This window comes from Paramisgurnus dabryanus, chromosome 7 (assembly GCF_030506205.2).
Source record: "Paramisgurnus dabryanus chromosome 7, PD_genome_1.1, whole genome shotgun sequence".
Taxonomy (NCBI): domain Eukaryota; kingdom Metazoa; phylum Chordata; class Actinopteri; order Cypriniformes; family Cobitidae; genus Paramisgurnus; species Paramisgurnus dabryanus.
Genome location: NC_133343.1, coordinates 17,920,844 through 17,943,539, shown reverse-complemented (window position 1 = coordinate 17,943,539; position 22,696 = coordinate 17,920,844). Strand labels below are relative to the sequence as shown.

Sequence of the window (22,696 nt, the reverse complement as noted above, 5' to 3'; positions counted from 1 at the left end):
TGTATCAAAGAGTTTTAATTTGATTACGTGAAGTGACTTGGCACACTAACAAACCAGACTAGCTGGTTAGCTTGCTAACTATAATTGACTAAAATCTGTAAAATGTAACCATGTTTGGGCCCATAATGATACCAAACCCAAACAAGTGTACCCTTTCTTTGTAAATAAAGATGACTTACTGATCTCCTCTGTCTGAGTGGCAGGCAGCACCAACGCTAGCCAATAACCTCCTGCATGCGGACAGCACTCTACGCCCTACGGCAGGAGAGAGAAAAATGATCAATTATTCACAGGAGCTCTTATGTTTTACAAATCTACAGGGTCATGACCTGACCTATTTCTGACCAACACATGTGCAATATGTTAAAGAAAAACTTCACTAATGTTTAGACTTTATGGGAAATTGTAGTATTTCACTTTATATATAACAGACTTCATATATAACAGTTAAATATAACCAATATGACGGTAATCTGTATAGGACTATGCAGATATGGAGGTAAAATTGTATACAGTTCCCAGTACACATAAACTAGGGGTGTAACGGTACGTGTATTCGTATCCGACCGTTTCGGTTCAGGGCTTTCGGCACGGTACACACGTGCACCGAAAGGCCGAATGCAATCTTTTATGTGCGCCTGTGTGGAACATAATACATGGGTTTCCACACGAACATATTAAGTGGCAGAAGTCTCCGTGTTCAGCGCAAGTCTTCTGTCAAACATATAACATAATTCGGCCCGCAGAAAGATTTTTATTTACTTAGTTGTATATTCGTTTGATTATTGATGTAAACGTTTACGTGTCGTGTCTAAAAGCGCATGTTAAACGCGTGTCAACGCACTGTTTTGTTCTTTCAAAAGTGCGTGAGAGGATGCACGTCTTTCGTTGCTACGCAATCATGAGACGCGCTTTCTGTGACAGCGAGAATAAGGAATGCGTGATCAGATTTTTCATCTGCACCTCACGTCAATCATGTGATCAGCTGGTCGGGACAGAGAAGAGCTGTAACCCAGGCTTACTCAGCTGTTACACAGCTGCGGAGGGGTTCGTTAGTTTAAATCACAGCTTACATTGACAACACAAGCAAAGATTAGGAGAAACGTGCAAAAGATCAAAGATGGCTACTGTATGTATGCAACTCACTAATCTCAAAATGAGTGTATAATAAGTATATCATCATGTTGCTTGCTATGCAGTTACACATAGAGCAGAAATATTATTTTTATACAGCGATGATACATAGCCAATTCAATACTGCGAGTTAAACAATCCAAAATAAATCAAAACAGAAAATATTTGGTGGCAAAAATGTAGGCTAATAGTTCATAAATGTATTCAGGAATAGTTTAGTGCAAGGTTTAAGTAGAAAAAGTTTAAGAGAAGGTTAAGAAAAGAGTTACCTACTGTTATAAAATAATGTAAAAAAAAACTTTGCAGTAGTATTTTATTTATTATTTATTAATTTTATATATATTTTATATATTATATTTTAATAAAAAGTGTTTAAAAAAAGTGTAAACAAATTATAAAAAAGTTTATAGTAAACATCCTGCAGTTTAATGTTTGCATTTTTCCCTTACTGTACCGAAAAAACACCCCTAACATAAACAAATAATTTGGTATTTGCTCTGTTTACATTCATAGCTCTAATACAGTATGAATATAAACTCTTAACGAGCAAGTTAAATCAAACTGTGTACAATTCAACGTACAAATCTTATTAAAGGTAAAAAAGTGATTTATTTAAGAGCAGTTAGAGATTTTCTCTCAATGCTGTTTGATTAACACGAGTAACAGACAGGATCAAAATTAGATAACTTCCTCTTTTAGACCAAAGTCTGGATTAGGATACTTGCAAAACCCGGGAATTTTGACGCATGTGTGTATTTAAGGTTAATACAGTGGCAAAAATACTCACAAGCTCAATGAAAAGCGGATACACGACTTGCACGCTCCTCTGAGTCATCTCACACAGAAACAGTGCGCGCATATAGCACTGTTGTTTGTGTTTCAACGGCTTGAACTCACTTAATTTAAAACTGCTGTGCTTAAAGACATGTACAAATGTTAAGCTTTTGTGAACACGCGCACAGCAACGTGACGTGGGTGCGTAACCTCGAATGAGAAAATACTACGAGTTAAGTGTTTGCACTCAATCGGCACAGGCTGCTTAAACTTCGGCTGCAAATAAGGTGACAGTATACATTTTAAAACTATGCTAGATGAAGTTATGGATACACATATACGAAGCAAAAAAATTTACTACCAAGTCAAATTGCGTTTGTTACCTTTAACAACCTTTCAAGGGCTTTAATTTTGGTAGATTCTTTTTACAACCTTTAGCACTATTCGGACGGGATTAGTTTTCCAAACAACGTTTGCGTTTCAACATGTCCCCCAGGACGTCTGTGAATTTATGTACCGATTCGGACGGGATTAAAATTCTCAGGCTACTCCAGAGATGGGAGTGTCTGTTTCATGCATTTGGGCGTTGCAGAAGAGCATGTGCTCTGGATACGCGTGTTTGTAAAGTTTAATATTTTGCTTTTAATGTAAAATTATGACAGAACATGTAATTTATTAATTTAATTTTAACAATTCAAAATAAAATATACAAATCCTACTAAAGTAACGTTAGCCTACGTGTTTTATATAACTGTCTGCTTATAATAAACTCAGTCTAAACTAAAAAGAACTAAAAGAAATGAAGAAATATTGATGAATAACAATTTATAATCTTTATTAATTAACGTTCCAGTTGAACAACTTTGAATGGAGTTTCTTACCTTATAACGTTACTGATATTACAGTGGCCAGTCTTAATAGTGTTTGATATTCAGCTTGTCTTGATTTAATTATTTTATTTTTTCCGAATGGGAAAAAACATCCATATCTGAATGAATGGGACTCAGGAAATAAAATGTACGCACATTAGTAAGACCTTACGGCAGATCACGTTGGCCAAAACACGAAATGAACCGCATTTTCAAAAGATATTGCGGGCAAACGCAGACATTTGCATCCGGACGGGATTAAATTTCTCAGAGGACCTCGGAGTTCGGCGAAAAACAGTAGGTAAATTGCTCTGGAATTATTATGGAGGTCGTCAGAGAAAAACACAGACAGGGCCAATTCGGACAGGATTAAAAACACAGAGGACCTCTGAGAAGCTCGATTTTCTCAAAGGTCCCCCTGTAAAACTAATCCCGTCCGAATAGGGCTTTTCACTACCGCGCGAACACCCTGTTATAATTTTGATCCTTTGCTTCAGCAGTCTGAGTTTAACATTTGGTGACAAAACGCATAAGTTAAAACAAAAGATTGTCATTCTTTGTTAGAAAAGCATTAATGTGTTAATCTAATTGCCCCATATTCATCTTATGTAAGGGAAAAATAATATCCATTCGTTGGCCCAAATGCGGAAACCAACCAGCAATGCAAAGGGACCTTACACTTTCGGTCTTTTCCGGCACTTACCAATGAAGTTTTAACGTTATGTTATTTAGGTAGTTTAATCTGACTCCAAAAGAAATATCTCGTTGTTTGTAATTATGAATCAAATAGATATAATCGGGGAATCTGGATAAATGTTTGATCATTCTATTTAAATCATGTTTATATTGAACTCATTCATTTGATTACCAATGTCATATCGGCCCATATCGGCTGTTGTGCGGGTTCTGAACACAAACTCGACCATACTAGGGGTTTGGAAACAATAGCCACTGTAATCATCTACATACAACTTAGTGCAAAGCCTATATGATGATCAGAGGTTCAAGCTAGCGCCGTTTAGCTGGCTAAACTTGCACTGAACGTGCGCCTTCAAACCTATGCGGCCACGCACGTGCGCAACTTAAAGGGGACATGTTACGTTTTGTACATATATTTTACGTTTTTAGCAAAAAATTGCTTGTGATTAAACATCATTTGGAGGACCCCCTAACGTTCCGTCGCAGACCCGCTGGCGGTTGAAGACCCATGGTATACACAATTAGCATGAATTTAAACCACAGTCGTAGATTTATGGTGACAAAGGATGTATCATAATACTTTATAGTAACTTAGAAGAATCAATAATACAAAGTAGGGATGCATCGCTAGGATTTTTTGGGCCGATACCGATTTAAACAGACAACTTCTGGCCGATACCGATGCTGATACCGATATTAAACACTTGTATACAATACTATACAGTTGGTCTATTAGCTAGTTTATTTCTGCATCAAATAATTTTTACTGAACATGGATTTTATCTAATTAACATTCAACTGACCAACATAATAAGAGAGGCACAAAATAAGCTAAAACAAATATAATAAGACAGCATGACAACCTTCAAAGGTGGTTTTTGCTATTCAGCATTTATTTTATTAACAATATTAACTCATTTTTTTTTTTTACATATAATGGATTTCTTTACGCAGTTAATTAATAAATAATCTGTATCGGCCTTTCTCGTGCTATTGCCGATGGTTTCAAATTCATAAAAAATCGGCCGATAAATATCGGCAGCCGATACATTGGTGCATCACTAATACAAAGCAAATTAGAATGAATACAAACGTAACAATTTATTAACCAGGTTGTTGTAAACTCAGGGGTGTTGCCTAATATGCATACAGTGTGTGATTGGTTTATAGGTTTTAAGGTGGGGGGTGTCTCCCAACATTGACCCAGATAGCAATGAGTCAAATTTACATAGGCTATTTCTAGCATGCCGTTTATCAAGAATAATGATTGAACTAACCAGACAAATTCCCATTTGGAGTTTTTATTCCACATTTCAAAGTACATTAACAGTCATTGAAACATGATATGTAAGAGCACTGAAACAAACAACTGAAAAATAAAAACGTAATAAAGCCATGCAGGTTTCCAAATAAATTCTAGTAAAAAAACACATTACAAGCAAATTAGAACATTTACAATAATTGTTAATAATTTAGAGGTCGCTCTAGGATGAAAAGAATTAGGCTACCAGTAAACATTATATCAAGTAATGAGGATATTTGGTACCAAAGAACGTGCAGCATACCAAATAAATCGTCATTTCTAACAATAAATTATTACCACTTATCCTAGAGTAAAGTTCTGGACTAGAATAGACTATTATAATGGCACTGCTGACCTGGAACACAATATTTTCACTTTGCTGCAATAAGATCTGTCTATTGTGAATGAAAAATGAACGAATACTTTACTGATCCTCAAGGGGAAATTCAAGGTTCCAGTAGCTTAACACCACACACCAACATAAACAGAATGATAAAAAAAACATATCCACATGACAAAAAAAAAAGTAAAAGACACTAAAGATATTAAAACAAAGATCCACATGAATGTAATGTATAAGCAGCGCTTATAATCAGTACTTTATCTCGTGCACCTGTATAAAGGACAAACAACCTCGTGATTCCGTATCTATCCGAGGAGCTGCCCTTAAGGCAGGGTCACAGGGAATTTGAAAAAAAAAAAGAATAGTAATTTTCAAAGTGAAGTGTGGATTGGCTGAGTGTAGTGTGACACTTCAGGATTCTTTAGGGTTCTTGATGTTACTGACTGCAGGATACAGAAAGGATTCTAGTTGTCAGCGATGCTGGGGTGTCAGTAGTCAGCCTCGGTTTAAGGGGTCATCTGTGGGTCCCTCTCAGCTGTGTGCTGCCTTTTTCCGCCTTCACGGTCAGATGCTCCTTTCAGGTAACACGTAACATTAACCTGGACAGCCCAATCAGTGGCATCCTGGGTTGCAGGGTTCTTCCGGATGGCTCCTGTAGAAAATACAGAACTGTCATTCCATTTGAATAACATAAGGCCATACACATCTACTTAAATATAAAAATCTAACTTACTTTAAACAATGGTCTTCAGAAACAGGTCTCTAAAACATGCTTGATTCCCTACACCAGTCCAGGTTGTATTAATGGAAAGGTGATTAGAGAAGATACTCTAAAGCTGAAAATTAAACAAAAAGTGTTACAAAATAAATTTCTCTGAATTTTCTCATACATAAATGAGGAGACAGGCTGTGGATTCAGACTGTATATGCAATATACAAACTTAATTTTACTTTTTAGATTACCCTACGGCAAAATTAGCACACTTACAAATTGTTCCTGGAGCTTTTTATCCTGCCTCAAAGCGTTGTCAAGCCACGCCAAAAGTGAGCCGCTGTCAATCCGAAGCTACAAAATGAAAGGCATATGGTAATATTGGACCTACATCACAGACAAAAAAAGTAAAATTTAAGAAAGAGTGCATGTTCTCACCTGCTCATTCACTGCGTTCCCTCAGGGCTTGGTTCTTCTCCCTCACACTGCAAAAAATTATTGTCTTACCTAGGTTTTTTTGTCTTGTTTTCTAATATTATTATCTAAAAATTCTCAAATTGAGATACATTGACTTGGTAAGCAAGTGGCTTAAGATATTAAGTCTTGTTTATTGAAATGATAAACTTAAAAACAAGTCAACTTAAAACTAATCAAAATATCTGCCAATGCAGTAAGAAAAATAAACTTAAATTAAGTTGATCAAGTTGAAACTGGAATTAAGTCTATTTTTCTTACTGCACAGGCAAATATTTTGACTTGTTTTAAGTAAACAAAAACCTCTTGATTTTCATCATTTATTTCAATAAACAAAACTTAATATCTTAAGCCACTTGCTTACCAAGTCAGTGTATCTCAATCTAAGAATTTTCAGATATTAATATTAGAAAACAAGACAAAAGAAAACTAAGAAAGACATTCATTTTTTGCAGTGCAGGGCTTGGTTTTCATTCTGGAGTCTCTAGAAATCTACATTATAAAAAAAAATAACTATAGGCACTATTTTCAATACTGTTAAAACAATACACACTAAGACACAGGCCTAGAATATACCTTGATAGCTGAAAACTTCATGCTGTACACGAGATGCTGTGCTCTGGGCAAGTTATCTGCAAGAAAATATGAACAAAACCACATTGTTAATGCCACTTTAGCTACTGGATTAGCAGCAGAGAGCAAACTTAGTGTAACAACTTTTAAATAAAAAATTAAAGAACTAGAACTTTGCTTAACCTCCGTGTGTACTGTAACAAAGACAAAACAGCATGTCTTCGCTAACACTTGCTAGCCACTTTAGCTAGGGGATTAGCAGCATACTTTTTCAGACAAACGAAGTAATTTAAACAACTTATATACATGAACATAATCTTGCGTTACACAAAAATGAAACATGTACTTACTTAAACGATCGTAATTGATGCCTTTTGTCTTAAATCTGTATCTTGATCCTCTCTTCAAACACTGAAAACGTGTGATGACGAGTGCTCTCTGGCAGGACACGGTATCTTCCGGTTTACAATTCTTCCGTCTTGTTGAGGTGCTGCCCCTCTCGACCGGTGGCGGTACTTCACTGTTTGTGCTTTAACACTTCAAAATTAATTTGTACAGATCGCAATCCAAAATAATCCTTGTACATGTAAAAGGTAAAAAAAAATCGATGTTGGAAAATAATAAAAGACAAAGGAAATTTCCAGTCAAGTGCATAAATCAAAGACATGTAAAAATGTTGACCTAAGTGCATACAATAATTCGATATATTTTACATATATTACTGTATAATCGCTTCAAAGTTTCAAAGTAATTTAAATGTAATTTCCTAAACCTTCAAGAATCTGTTATAAACCCTACTGGCTTTAGATGCATGTGAAACATGCTTGAACTCACTCAGGGTGTAAAAAAAGGAAACTAACTGAACACACATTCGTATAAACATAACTTACATATCTTTGCTTTGGAGCAAAACAACTATCCTATTTGATATAATTAACATATATAGGCTATTATGATTTTATAACCGCTTCAAATGTGAAAGGTAGTTAAAATGCTGTCAGTAACTCGAGTTACTGATCAATGGCCAATGGTCGATATAGAGAACATTTCAAAGTGGCTTGCCGCCAGCCTGCCGCGGTCTATTAGACGGAGGCAACCGCCAGAGAAAATTAAGCAGTCGGGACGCTGGCTGTATGCCGACGGCAAATCGCAAGACAGGGGAGTGACGTATTCGGCGGCAAACGTTTCATCCCCGCCAGCAGGACGCACCTATAGCCGACAGCTTAGGGCTGGCGGCAAAAAGAAGTCCTGTGGATATTTTTTGCTATCTGGGGAGTGAAGTTTGCTTACTTTACTGTTGCACTTTAACTTTGAATTTTGTTGAGTGAAGCTATTGTATCACTTGCTCTGTTATTTCAAATGATATCAAGCAAGACCAGATTTAGATTGTTTGTGTATGTAAAATGTGGCATTTTATATACAGTTTATAAGTGAGATTTACGGTGCTCAGAGCTGAGAGAATGAGTAGATCTGGAGATGAGAAATAGGGGCTGTTTACACTTGGTATTAGGATGTGTTTTCATCGATCGGATCACAAGTGTACGAGAGAAACACATTCTGTTTACACCTGGTATTTAAATCCGTCTCTTTTGTCCACTTTCGACCGCTTCTGTCCTGAATACTGTGAGACAGTGGGCGAGTCTCTCTGCTGTCATTCAAACGCGAGCGGGAGTAATTATGAGTTCATATGGACGTGAACTAATATTATGTCGGAGTCCGCGTGTATGTCTAGCAAGTAAACATGCTGCACAGTGTTTTGTATGTTTATATGTTAGAGCTTTCTCTGAATTTTCGGCGCAATGAAATAAGATCACGCAACTTTCACACGCTTTAAAAACTAAACTACGGAGATCAGACGCTTTAGTTTTATCAATGAAAAGCCAGAAGTCAGAAAAGACGTAAAACTTGTGTTCAGTACCTCAGATTAGATAAATGAGCGGAGAGAAGGCGGTCACGTGTGGCTGTTCGAACACATTCAACCACATGGGCGTTTACACAAGCAAAAGCAATCCGATCAAAAGGGGTTTCGACTTCCTCATGTGGTTGAAAGTGGTCGAAAGTGGATGCGTTCAAACATTTTGAACACCGTTTACACCTGGCGTTAACGTCGTCCACTTGTGATCCTATCGATGAAAATGCATGTTAATGCCAAGTGTAAACAGCCTCATAGATTGTAATCTTGGTGAGGTGTGAGACTTCTGTCTCCGCACAGTGGGTGGTTGTCTTAGAGTTAGGTGTGAATTCTTTGAGGAACATTTCAGATGTTAATTCAACAGGACTTTTTATTTATAGAAAATGGTTTCCTCTGGATTCAGCCACTTGAAGGCGGTTTACAGCTACCTTTTGGTTTCATCTGGATTCAGCCATTTGGAGGCTGCTTACAGATACCTTTTGTCAGGATTTGGCACCACCATACACTTACAAATACCTTATGTTCACAACACACAGAGCAATTTTGTCTTTAATGTCCTAATACTTATAGAGGGCACTGTATAACACTCAAAGCTAGAAATGGGTATTCTACTCACCCTGAAGTCCTCTTCCCAATATGGATACATTGCATGTGTTGGGCAAAATGTCTGAGCCAGGAAAATGGCTGTTAAAATGAACCTTATCCTCTCCAAAGGAAGCCTATAACATTAAAACATAATTCTAAACAAAATGTTGACATTAGTGTACATAGAAATGTTCTGACTGACCATAAATTACTTACAATCAACTTCTGCTCCAGGTAGAATCTGATATTCAAAAAATGGGCTTCATAGTCTGCTAGATTTAGGCTTACCAATTCTGCAGCCTTTCCCAAAAAACACACAAAGCAACAAAAAGTGAGTACAATAAATTACAATAAACACACAGACCACTGGTCAAACATTTAAGAAAGATTTCATTCATTCTTTTAAATAAATAATACTTTTATTATTTTACTATTTTAAAGTCTTTAAAGTGACTGTAAGTAGGATTTTAAGAGTTTTATTAATCAAAATCGATGTCTTTATTCATAAATATGTCCTCATTGGTGTCAAATTGACCTCTGCCAATGATCTGACTTTTCTTTGTAAGCTTAGAATTTCTTCTCTTTACTTGCATTGGACAGGTACGTCCAAGGAGGCTTCCATGTCCTTCCGCCGTATTGATAAACTATAACAGCAGAGATGGACTAAAAGCACTAGCCTACCAACGTGTTTCCAAAATGCGTTTTCATTCAGAACACGTGAACCAGACGGACTTCCGAGGGCAGATAGTGATGGCAGCTTAGAGTGCCAACGCTTGACATCGGATGTCCTTTATCCCTAAATAACATACTCCCTGCAAAGTTTTAACCGAATATTAGACAGGTTTTGGGTTCCCAAGTCACTCCAAAATGGCATCTAAACGGAATTTACAGTACTCTCCTGCGAAAAAAGCCCAAAGACTATGAACCACAGCATCATTGCTGAGATGCTAGATAAACACCTCATGCCATAAAGATTAGCATGACGGCCATCGTTCGGGAGGAAATATATGATCTCCACTCAGTTGGTATCACTGGAAAAAGATGTCAAATTTTTCAACGACAAATTTGATTACATGCAAGCCTCTGTGCGAGATATCAAAAAGGACTCAAGTGCCAACAAATCTCGCTTAGAGGAATTCCAGGAAAAACTCTCTCTCTACGAAGACAAGTCAAGGCAAAATAAATTTAGGCTGGTCGGATTATGTGAAGGAGCCGAAGGAGGGAATGTAATCCAATTTCTCCAAGCTCAAATCCCAAAATGGATACCGGGTCTGCAGAGAAGGCAGATTGAAATTGAGCGTCCCCATCGCCTATATGCTAATAATGAAACCTCCAAGAGCAAGGATCGCATGCTGACCTTTAAGTTACTACGGTGTAATGACAGACAAGCGATCCTTAATGGTGCAAGAAATGCAACATCCATGTATTATGAAGGGCGTACGGTGCGCTTTTTCCGGATTTCAGTAAGGAAACATCCCAAAAAAGGAAAGTCATGGGCGAAGCACGGAGGCGTCTTCAACAATTGTGCATCGAGTCATTCCTTCTGTACCCAGCTACAGTGAAAGTGCATCATGGGCACGAGCAGCTGTTTTTTAAAACCTTGAACGACTTGGAAAAGTTTGTGTCGCCGCTGGGTGGAAACTCGGAGATAGAAAAGGTCTTTACTTCAGAGGCATCCAAGGATTAAATCAGAATCCGGCGGCGTTGTTCTACAGCAGAAATTTAAGTTCTTTTTGATTGATTGGGACATTCGGGTGAACAGGTCACTTGTTTTATGGTTATCTTGAAATCGACCGTATGGAAGTAGATAATGCTACTTTCCAGGCAGAGAAGAGGGCAAATGTTACCCCGCTGCATGCTGCCTACAGCATTACGCTCTTTTGTTCTTGGTTTAGCTAAATATTGTTCGAAACACCAGGGTTTATTTTTGACAAATGTGTTGCTTGTGTTTATGGGAGTACTACATATTTTTATGTTTCCTGTATGCTATATTGCCCCCGCTGCTTCCTATGGTCTAGTGACAATTATCAACCTGCAGGGTGATGGACTTTAATGTGATATCTTGGAATGTTAACGGTCTAAACTCTCCAATGAGGGGACTAAATGCTTAGATTATTTACACTGTAAGAGTGCTGACATCGCTCTCCTACAGGAATCACACCTCAAAGTTTCCGATGTTACTCGATGTCAAAATAAGCGGTATAAAGTGATAGCGTATGAATACCATAATAGTGCTTCGAGAGGAGTTATTATACTCCAGAACAGAAAATTTCCCTTTTTAATTGAAAAAAAAAAAAAAACGGGAGTAAACGTTAATGGAAGAATCACCTATGCGGCGGGATCCTGGAATAACCAGAAAATAGTTTTCTTCTCTGTTTACTCCCCCAATAAATATGAGGCTAGTTTTATTTTCCGTCTCTCACCGTCAAAATACCTCATTCAATTTGTAAATTCATTTAACATCCTACCTTTATTAATTTCAGATCACTCAGCACTAATCTGCAACCTGTCACTCCCCATCAGATCCCAAAGTATAAAAAGATGGCGGTTGAATACAACCCTTTTGTCCAATGAGAATTTTATTTGCCAGGTACGTTCTGACTTGACCATATTCATTAAAGAAAATACTGATCCATCCATTAATTAAAACATTTTATGGGAAACAATCAAATGCTTTCTGAGAGGAAAATGCTTCTCTTTTGCGTCGCATCTTAACAAAGCTAGGACAAAAGATTAAATGCACATTGACCACCAGATAAAAGTTTTAGAGAGTGATCTCAAAAATGTTTTACTGAACAGAACAGTAAAATCTTAGAGAACTTAAAATCGGATTATAAGGCGATTCTGTTGAAAAGAGCTGAATTCTTAATGACATTTCAATCACCGACATGGTGTGACTGTTACAGTATAAGGGTTGGCACTGGTTTTGGAAAACTTTGGTTTTGAGTGGTTAGTGAAAGTGCAGATCTCAGAGCCCAGGCTGCCAACAGAGACGCGGTTTTTTGACAGCCTGCTTATGGGATGGGCAGCTAGCGGATTGTTACGAAAGATTAGACGAATGTGATCATTCATTTTTTTTGGCCTTAAATTTAATGTTTTGCGAAGCGTTGACGCAAAAATATGACGTGGACGGAATGCGTCGCAACAGGCCTACGATATGTAAATGTATGTCTCCCCTTTCCTTGATTTAAGAATTTATTTTTAACAAACCCTGGTGTATTTTGTGGTGCACGTGAACCAGCTGAAATGGACAAGGAGATTAGTGAGTACATAATGGCTACCGTAGTTGCAACACGCATTTGGAAAAGTGAGGCGCTAGAAAGCACTATTTGAATGCAAAATACAATTTACCACTAGATTTACCACTTACTGTCCCTTTAAAACTGAAATCCACACAAATTCATCTTGAAATGAAATTTGATATGAAGTTTGAAATTAAAAATATGAAGAAAAAATTCAAGTATGGAAATTATATATTGACTAAAAATGAACAAATTAAAATGTATAAACAACATATTTTACTGTAGATTCGCTCCTTGGGTAAATTACACCCTTTCTCAACCAACTTGACAACCCAAGATGCTTCTAAAACTGGGCGATTAAGGTTATGGTCACATTAGACGTTGAGCATGCAAATATTTTTTAGACATTGAGCTGGGAACGCTTCATCCATCTTCGCTTATCAATATAGAAAAGTCACGCCATGATGTACTGATTTTCTGCTGGTCTTCAAATGATAAGAATTTGCATATAAAAATTCATACTGTAACTAACGAGAAACATTACTGTACTAGAGTACTGTTTCCATGCAATTACCATGGATGTACTAGTAAATGTACCCAGTAGTTACTGAGTATGATAGTCAATGTTTATCGTTAGTTACAGTATACCTACACCATAAGTATGTATCTGTTATTACCCAGTATACTTATATAGAGGTATATAATAACTACCAAGTATGTACCACTGGTAAATAGAGTAATGATACCAATTAATTACCATGTAGATACCTAAAATTAAGTACCACACATTTGTCGGTAAGTACAACTTATTTACCATATATGTACAAGGTAAGTACACGTACTGTAAAATAAAGTGCTACCCAGTGCCTTAATATCTATTTTAGCTTGACTATCTGGAACACATCACATAAAAACTATTTTTGTAATTAACTACATACATAAGCAATTTGTTTTTGTCAGCAAAACCAATTTCAGGAATTTAATCACAGGCTTTGTGATAAGAATCTTTTCAGCACAATGTGTCAAACCATTTGAATGGAAGTGATCAAGATGCTTGTGGTATATTGATACTAACAGTAATATTATGGGTTTTACCTTTCCTAGGCCAGCTATCATTGCTGTGTTCTCAGTTCTAAGAAATAAAGACATAACAGTATTGATTTCTAAGTGAATAATACACTTGTTTTAATTCAGTTATATAATTAATTACTTAAACATGAAACCATATACAATGAACCATATCATACCCTGGTCTAAAACTGCGCTCTTGTCCTCCTCCAAAAAACAGAGGGCAAACTGGGGTTGGGCTTCCAGGATCCTTTACAAACAAAGCCCCGATTCGAGGGCCATAAAACTGAAAGGTACCATCAACAGAATTGTGATCTCTTAATTTTCTTTGCTTAAAGAGAGCTATTATATATCAACAGCATCTCTAGTTACTCACCTTGTGTCCTACGATGGTAAGGTAGTCTACTCCTAACTCGTGTGCATTCACTCGAATCTTTCCAATAGCCTGGGCTGCATCACTGTGCAAAAGGATTCTGGGAGCTGACAAAGACCTCTGTTTGTTTACTTCCTTTACCCTCTGACAAATGTCTTTAATTGGCTGTTGAAAAATAATCTTTTACCCTGGGTGCTTATGCAAAATTACTGTTAAACAAACTGGTTGTTATTAAAACTTAATACTAAATACTAGTTTAAACTTAAACTAAATAGGCCTAAACAATAACAGGATTGCTGTCTAGGCAACGTGCCTACCATAATGATGCCCGTCTCATTGTTGGCCAGCATAACTGATACAAAGCAGGTGGTGGGACAAATCGCTGCAATAATATCCTCTACCTCGACCCGTGCAGTCACATTGGAAACGGGCACAAATGTTACATCTACAACAAGAATCCAATCAAGTCAAAATAATAAAAAATAAACAAAGAAGTAGTGAATTAGTATCCTTTTTAAAAAATACACCCATTTAAGAACAATGTCTCGATGTAGAATATAGTTTGGAAGGAAAGTCAAGTCCTGCTCACCTGCTTTGCCATCTTTCAACAAATGTTCAGCAGTGACTTTGATAGAGTCGTGCTCGACATTGGAAGTAATAATATGGGGGAGAGAGCCTCTGCCATTGAGCTGCTGGTTTTGTGTGCTTTCCTCTGAAGAAGCCATGCTCTTTCTGAAATGCTCCACTGCTGTGTGAAACACCAAATTATTTGCCTGAAAACAAGAGACAAAGAAAGAAAAATTGTAGAAACTTGCCTCAGGGCAAGGGCGACAATCAGGTCAGTCCCGGAAAAGGCATGAACATTTTTATTTCTGTGTGGATATTTTTGATGTCATCACAGAAATTTCAGGAACAGCTTATCTGTTTTGTAGCTTAACTTCTGACAACATAACCATGCCATTTTAAATACATTTGAAAATTGCTACATGTTGAAAACATGTCAGTTTTTGGATGTTGGTGCAAAATAATTGTGAATCTGAATATGACACATGCATCACCTATAAAGCATGTGTTTACCGCGAGGTACAGAAGATGACTGTATAAACAGCTTATACAGTATGATATCAATCTTGTGGAATTGCCCCAAATTCTGACGGGGATTAGAGGATTACTTTGATAGTGGAAGACGATAATAATGAACATGACTTATTCATGGATGAATCGGTTTTAAAATGTGCAGATCTTAACTTTGAGACTCATCTGAATTTTTGTCATCTCAAATTTACTCCAAATTATATTTCATACAGTGGCAAGATAAAGTATGTATCAGTGGCAAGATAAAGTATTGAATGACCCCTGTGTATGAAATGTGCTATACAAATAAACTTGCCTTGCCTATGTGAACCCCTAGGAATAAACTGTTTTTCTACAGTGATTTGCCATAAAATGTGATTTGATCCTCATCTAGGTCACAACAATAGACAAACACAATGTGTATAAGCTGACAAGACACAAATAATTCTAGTTTACTGTGTCTCTAGTTTATATTTAAAAAAAAACACCCATTAAATATTCACAGTGCTGAAGGAAAATGTAAGTGAATAGACTAATTATTTTAATAAAAAGTAATTTATGTCAGAAGCTGCAAACTGGAGTCCAATTAATAAAATTAGTTTAAAAGATGTGGTTTAGTGCTACTTTGACTGATTAAAATGCACTCAAACATTTTAAGATTGCTGTCCGTGAAAAGTATCAGCTCTTATGAACCATGCCTCTCTGAAGATATCCGATCCAAAGTTGTTGGACTCCATAAAGCTAAAAAAAGGATACAAAACAATCTCAAAATGTTTAGACATCTTTCAGTCTATGGTTAGACAAGTTGTCTATAAATGGAGACAGTTTTATACTGTAGCTAGCCTTCCTAAAAGTGGCCGGACAGTGAAGATGACAATTAAGGCAGAACGCACAAAAGGCTTGAAGGCATATTGGAACTGGCACCCATCTCTGTTTATGAGAATACCATACATAAGTCTTTGAACAGACATGGTGTCTAATGTCTATGGCAAAACACACTATGGAGGAAGCCGATGCTCTCCCGAAAAACTTTGCTGTGAGTCTGAAGTTTACAAAACAGCCCCTTGGCAAACCCCAGTGCTACTGGGAAAATATTTTATGGACTGATAAAACAAAAGTTGAAAACATAACTATGGCAAAATTCTCATAACACTGTGTTCAGCACAAACTGGGCTACAGTATTATGTGTGCAACATGTATGTACATTAGGGATGCACATATTAGATTTTTTGGGGCCACTATTGGCCGATGCCGATATTAAACCCTTATATACAATACTATACAGTTGGCCTATTAGCTAGTTTACTTCTGCATCAAATCTGCCTCCTCTTCATAATATCTTTATAAATTATTTTGAATACTTATTAATCAGATACTAATCAATATTTATCATCCCAGATATTGAAGTAATTTCAGTAAATTCTTCATTCTTAAGAAATACAACCCCAAAACAGAAAAAGTTGGGACACTGTAGAAATTGTAAGTAAAAAAGGAATGGAATAATTTACAAATCTCATAAACTTATATTTTATTCACAGTAGAATATAGATAACATATCAAATGTTGAAAGTAAGATATTTTGAAATCTCATGCCAAATATTGGCTCATTTTGGATTTCATGAGAGCTACACATTCCAAAAAAAGTTGGGACAGGTAGCAATAAGAGGCCAGAAAATGTAAATGTACATATAAGGAACAGTTGAAAGACCAATTTGCAACTTATTAGGTCAATTGGCAACATGATTGGGTATAAAAAGAGCCTCTCAGAGTGGCAGTGTCTCTAAGAGGTCAAGATGGGCAGAGAATCACCAATCCCCCCAATGCTGCAGCGAAAAATAGTTTTCTGAGTTTCTAAGAGAAAAATTGCAATGAGATTGAAGTTATCATCATCTACAGTGCATAATACCATTCAAAGATTCAGAGAATCGGGAACAATCTCTGTGCGTAAGGGGCAGGACCGGAAAACCATACTTGATGCCCGTGATCTTCGGGCTCTTAGACGGCACTGCATCACATACAGGAATGCTACTGTAATGGAAATCACAACATGGGCTCTGGAATACTTCCAGAAAACATTGTCAGTGAACACAATCCACCGTGTCATTCGCTGTTGCCAGCTAAAACTCTATAGGTCAAAAAAGAAGCCATATCTAAACATGATCCAGAAGCACGGGCGTTTTCCCTTGGCAAGGCTCATTTAAAATGGACTTTGGCAAAGTGGAAAACTGTTCTGTGGTCCAACGAATCCAAATTTGAAGTTCTTTTTGAAAAACTGGGATGCCATTTCATCCAGACTAAAGAGGACAATGACAACCCAAGTTGTTATTAGCGCTCTTTTCAGAAGCCTGCATCTCTGATGGTTTGGGGTTGCATGAGCGTGTGTGGCATGGGCAGCTTACACATCTGGAAAGGCACCATCAATGCTGAAAGGTTTATCCAAATTCTAGATACATATGATCTAGGGGTGTGACGAGACACTTAATCCACGAGACGAGACGAGACACGAGATTGGGTTCACGAGAACGAGACGAGACGATATTTTTACACTTTTTAAGAAACCCTCGATGATAAAATAAATGAATAAGAAACTGAAATCATGTTATTTTTAAATGTTTTAACTAATCAAGGACTGCCCCTAACAATTATTTTACTAACTGATAATGAAGTAATTTGTTATTTTTGGGTAATAAAAATAGACCCAAGTGAGCAGTAGCCTTTAAAATTACATAATAACGAAGATGCAATAATAATTGGTTCAAATAAAGTATTAAAACCAAGTTACATTAAACAACATTACATTAACAAACACATTACATTTGTGGTCTATAAATAAATAGCATTATGTATATATTATAACAAATGCCTGCAGGGGGCGATAGTAGACTTGTCTCGGATGCTATCTTCACTTTCACTTTCACTTTAGACGGAAAAAAAACGCTTATTTTTTAGCCAAACAATGTTTAAATCCATTTGAATATTTAATATACGTCCATTTCTTTACAATAGAAATGAACATGCAGACATTAAATCATGTAAACTCTGTGATGGTTTAATCTGCTGAGACTTCACATCTGACACTGATCTACAGACAAACACAACACGTCTCAGACTTCATACGAGCTCCCAAACGAACATTATTGGAAACCCAAACAAAAAAGCAAATGCAGTAAAAGACAGAATATAATGCATGCACTGTAAGAGGCTAATTATACCAACCACGCTTTAAACGCTTGGAAACGCAAGGCGCGACGCACTGCCTTTTTAAAAAAAAGAGCAGTGCGTGTCGACGCGGCTTTTAATATTGCTAGGCAACCACCTAGTCAGCTGTCTTGTCAATCAAGTATTGAAGCGTGCGCTCTTTTGCTGTTGACTGTCATATTAGCAGAAACTTTAAAAAGAGGATGCTTGATCTGACCTTGTTTGAGGGTGAGAGGTGCACAAACACGCAGGAGAGAGTGAGCGAGTGGAGTCCGGTTCTTCAAAGCAACTGTAAACTTCCCTCACCACAACGTAAGGCCCGCATCTCCCCTCATTCGAGTGGACAATGGAAAGACGCGAATGACGTCGGGCGCTTCTCCGCTCTCAGCGTTCCTTCAAAGGCGCGTGCTGCGGCCGCCGGCAAAAACCGCAAGGCGCTCAGCGCGCATAAACAGCGCGCAAACGCTCCATGCCCATAGAATATCATTTAAAAAAGGCGCCTGCAACTGCCTCCTCCGGAGGTCGCATATGCAGGCTGCATACGTCATTAAGGTTTATTTCAGATCATTAACTGAGCATTACATTCGCAAGTCGTGAGCATATTACAACAATTTGCGATTAACTAAATTATTAGTAAATTTTATAATTGTTAGTCTCTAAAAAGACAGTCTTTATGAAGTAAATGCAGTTTAAAAATGCGACCTCCGAAGGATGCAGCCTTTTTTTTGAGAAACGGCCAGAATTTCACCTACACAAGAAATCTCGCGAGACACACTTAATCTCGCGATACACATTTAATCTCGCGAGATCTCGTCGCACGAGATCTCGTCACATCCCTAATATGATCCCATTCAGACGTCGTCTCTTTCAGGGAAGACCTTGCATTTTCCAACATGACAATGCCAGATCACATACTGCATCAATTACAACATCAAGACTGCATAGAAGAAGGATCTGAGTACTGAAATGGCCCGCCTGCTAGTCCAGATCTTTCACCCATAGAAAAGATTTGGTGCATCATAAAGAGGAAGATGCGACAAAGAAGACCTAAGACAGTTGAGCAACTAGAAGTCTGTATTAGACAAGAATAGGACAACATTCCTATTCCTAAACATTGGTCCTCCTCCAGTTGTTTCTTGTATGTACATTTAACTTTTCTGGCCTCTTATTGCTACCTGTCCCAACTTTTTTTGGAATGTGTAGCTCTCATGAAATCCAAAATGAGCCAATATTTGGCATGACATTTCAAAATATCTTACTTTCAACATTTGATATGTTATCTATATTCTACTGTGAATAAAATATAAGTTTATGAGATTTGTAAATTATTCCATTCCTTTTTTACTCACAATTTCTACAGTGTCCCAACTTTTTCTGTTTTGGGGTTGTAAGTTTCTCAATGTTAAAATCACAAGTAAAACAATTACTTCCTGCCACATGAATATATATCTGTGCTTTCTGTGAGAAAGCACTTCTTATAATAATGTTTTTATTACACTTCTCAAACAACCAGTGCTCTGAGGAAGGTTGGACTAAAGATGGTATGACCTGTGGCCTTCACAGGTCATTCTGTGCCTAAACTCGGACTGCTTGCTGTCATATATTAGGCAAGGCAAGGCAAGTTTATTTGTATAGCACATTTCATACACAGAGGTCATTCAAAGTGCTTTACACAGAAATGAGAAAACAATATATAAAAAAGAAAAAGAAAATGTAAAAATAAGATTTACACGATAAGATCACAATAAAGACAAAGATACATGAGAATTTAAAATAACAATTAAAGAAAATAAATGTGATTTTAATAAAACAGTTTAAAATGTTAAAAAGAATAAAACAGGAGTAAAAGTGACTTGAGTTAAAGGTGCAGTCAGTGTGAAGCAGCACAGTGCTCATTCAGTAAATGCAGAGTTAAACAGATGTGTTTTTAATCTAGATTTAAAAGTGTTTACTGTTGAAGCACATCTGATCTCTTCTGGAAGCTGATTCCAGCTAGAGGTGGCATAAAAGCTAAATGCTGACGCACCTTGTTTTGAGTGAACCCTTGGTATTTCTAACTGACCGGATCCTAATGATCTGAGTAATCTGTTAGGTTTATATTCAGTTAGCATATCTGTCATGTATTTGGGTCCTAAGCCATGAAGTGATTTATAAACGAGTAACAATACTTTAAAGTCTATTCTAAATGTAACAGGAAGCCAGTGTAAGGACCTGAGGACTGGAGTGATGTGCTCAGATTTTTTGGTTCTGGTCAGAATTCTGGCAGCAGCGTTCTGTATGAGCTGCAGCTGTCTAATGGTCTTTTTGGGGATCCCAGTAAGGAGTCCATTGCAGTAATCCACCCTGCTGGTGATGAAAGCATGAACAAGTTTCTCTAAGTCCTGTCTTGAGACAAAACATCTAATTCTGGCAATATTTCTGAGATGGTAGTAAGCTGATTTGCTTATCGCTTTCACATGACTACTGAAATTAAGGTCAGACTCTAAAATTACACCAAGATTTCTGACTTTATTTTGTGTCTTTAGACCCCTAGAGTCAAGGTATGTGTTAACTTTGAGAGTTTCATCTTTATTTCCAAATACAATGACTTCGGTTTTGTCTTTGTTTAACTGGAGGAAGTTTTGACGCATCCAACAGTTAATTTCATCAATGCATTTACATAGAGAGTCAATGGGGCTGTAGTCATTGGGTGACAGGGCTAAGTATATCTGGGTGTCATCTGCATAGCTGTGGTAAGCAATTTGGTTCTTTTTCATTATTTGACCAAGTGGGAGCATATACAAATTAAACAGAAGCGGTGCAAGAATTGAACCCTGTGGGACTCCACATGTCATGGATGTCCACTCAGATTTATGGTTACCTATGTTCACATAGTAACCTCTTCCTTGTAGGTATGTTTTAAACCATTTGAGAACCATCCCAGAGAGCCCTACCCAGTTTTCCAGTCTATGTAAGAGTATGGTGTGATCTACTGTGTCAAAGGCAGCACTAAGATCTAGTAGCACCAGCACTGATATTTTACCTGAATCAGAGTTTAAGCGAATATCATTTATTATCTTTATGAGCATTGTCTCTGTGCTGTGATGCTGACGGAAACCAGATTGAAAGTTGTCCAGATAGCCATTTGAGTTTAAGAATTTGTTCAGCTGATTGAAAACAACCTTTTCAACGATCTTGCTTATAAACGGAAGATTTGAGATTGGTCTGTAGTTGCTAAGTATGGTTTTGTCTAGGTTACTCTTTTTTAGAAGAGGCTTAACAACTGCTGTTTTTAATGACTCTGGAAAAGTGCCTGTGATCAGAGAGGTGTTTACTATTTTTAAGAGGTCAGTTTCTAAGCAGTTAAGCACCTTTTTGAGAAAAGATGTGGGGATAGTGTCAAGGCTGCAAGTTGATGCTTTAAGGTGTTGTACTGTTTCTTCCAAGGTTTTTATATCAATTATGTCAAATTCTGAGAGAATGGCTAATTCCTGAGGTTGTTGCAATGATATCTGACTGACCACAGTACAATTTGAGGTCGTATTGATTGCCATTCTGATATTACTGATCTTCTCAGAGAAAAACTTAGCAAACTCATTGCATTTGTTGTCAGAGAGCATTTCACTAGGAACTTGATTTGGGGGGTTAGTTAGTCTCTCTACAGTAGCAAAAAGAGTGCGAGTGTGGTTAATGTTGTTATTTATAATATTGGAGAAGAAGGTCTGTCTAGCTGTGCCTAGTTCTACATTGAAAGCACGAAGACTGTCCTTATAGATGCTATAATGTACTTCAAGTTTTGTTTTCCGCCACATACGTTCAGCTTTTCTGCATGTTCTTTTCATGTGCTGTACTGCTGTTGTGTTTCTCCAGGGTGCTTTACGTCTGCCAGTGATCACCCTGACCTTTACTGGAGCTATATCATCAATAGCATCTTTAACTTTTATGTTAAAGTTTTCAAGGAGAACATCAACAGAGTCTGCGGATATGTTTGGCAACATTGACATAGCATTCATAAATACCTCACTGGTGTTCTCATTTATGAACCTTTTTTTGATATAGACAGATCTAGCATCAGTGGCAGGACAGATCAATAAATCAAAGTAAACACAGAAATGGTCAGATAGCGCTTCATCCTTGATTACAGTGGATGAAATGTTTAGACCCTTGCTAATGAGCAGATCAAGAGTGTGTCCCCGATTGTGTGTAGGACCTTGCACGTGCTGGGTCAGATCAAAAGTGTTTAAAACATTTAACAGTTCAATCGCAGTATTGTTTTCTGAATTGTCTATATGAATATTGAAATCTCCAGCAATAACAAAATAATCAAATTCAGAGGAAATTGTTGACAAAAGTTCTGTGAATTCATCAACAAATGCTGAGGTGT

General features: G+C 37.2%; 1 protein-coding gene and 1 long non-coding RNA gene across 6 annotated transcripts in view; both read right to left on the bottom strand.

The window, feature by feature from the left end:
- Nucleotides 1-22,696, bottom strand: part of scly (selenocysteine lyase) — a 46,758-nt gene that overhangs the window by 1,664 nt on the left and 22,398 nt on the right. For 2 of the 5 annotated variants that reach the window (XM_065241039.1, XM_065241048.2), the window contains 8 exons: nt 14,651-14,834; nt 14,379-14,506; nt 14,065-14,226; nt 13,868-13,974; nt 13,716-13,752; nt 9,595-9,678; nt 9,410-9,512; nt 180-255 (listed from right to left, as the gene is read on the bottom strand). In XM_065241039.1, the coding sequence (XP_065097111.1) occupies nt 180-255; nt 9,410-9,512; nt 9,595-9,678; nt 13,716-13,752; nt 13,868-13,974; nt 14,065-14,226; nt 14,379-14,506; nt 14,651-14,834 (881 nt within the window). Of the gene's footprint in view, nt 1-179; nt 256-6,648; nt 6,801-6,884; nt 6,941-7,231; nt 7,459-9,409; nt 9,513-9,594; nt 9,679-13,715; nt 13,753-13,867; nt 13,975-14,064; nt 14,227-14,378; nt 14,507-14,650; nt 14,835-22,696 lie in introns of those variants that run through there. The other 3 variants (XR_010520908.2, XM_065241073.2, XM_065241062.2) reach the window with 3 other exon arrangements.
- LOC135772778 (uncharacterized) lies at nt 4,762-6,415 on the bottom strand. The gene is made up of 4 exons (XR_010543269.2): nt 6,273-6,415; nt 6,111-6,188; nt 5,856-5,958; nt 4,762-5,774 (listed from the first exon to the last, which is right to left on the bottom strand). It is a non-coding gene; the product is annotated as an uncharacterized lncRNA (long non-coding RNA).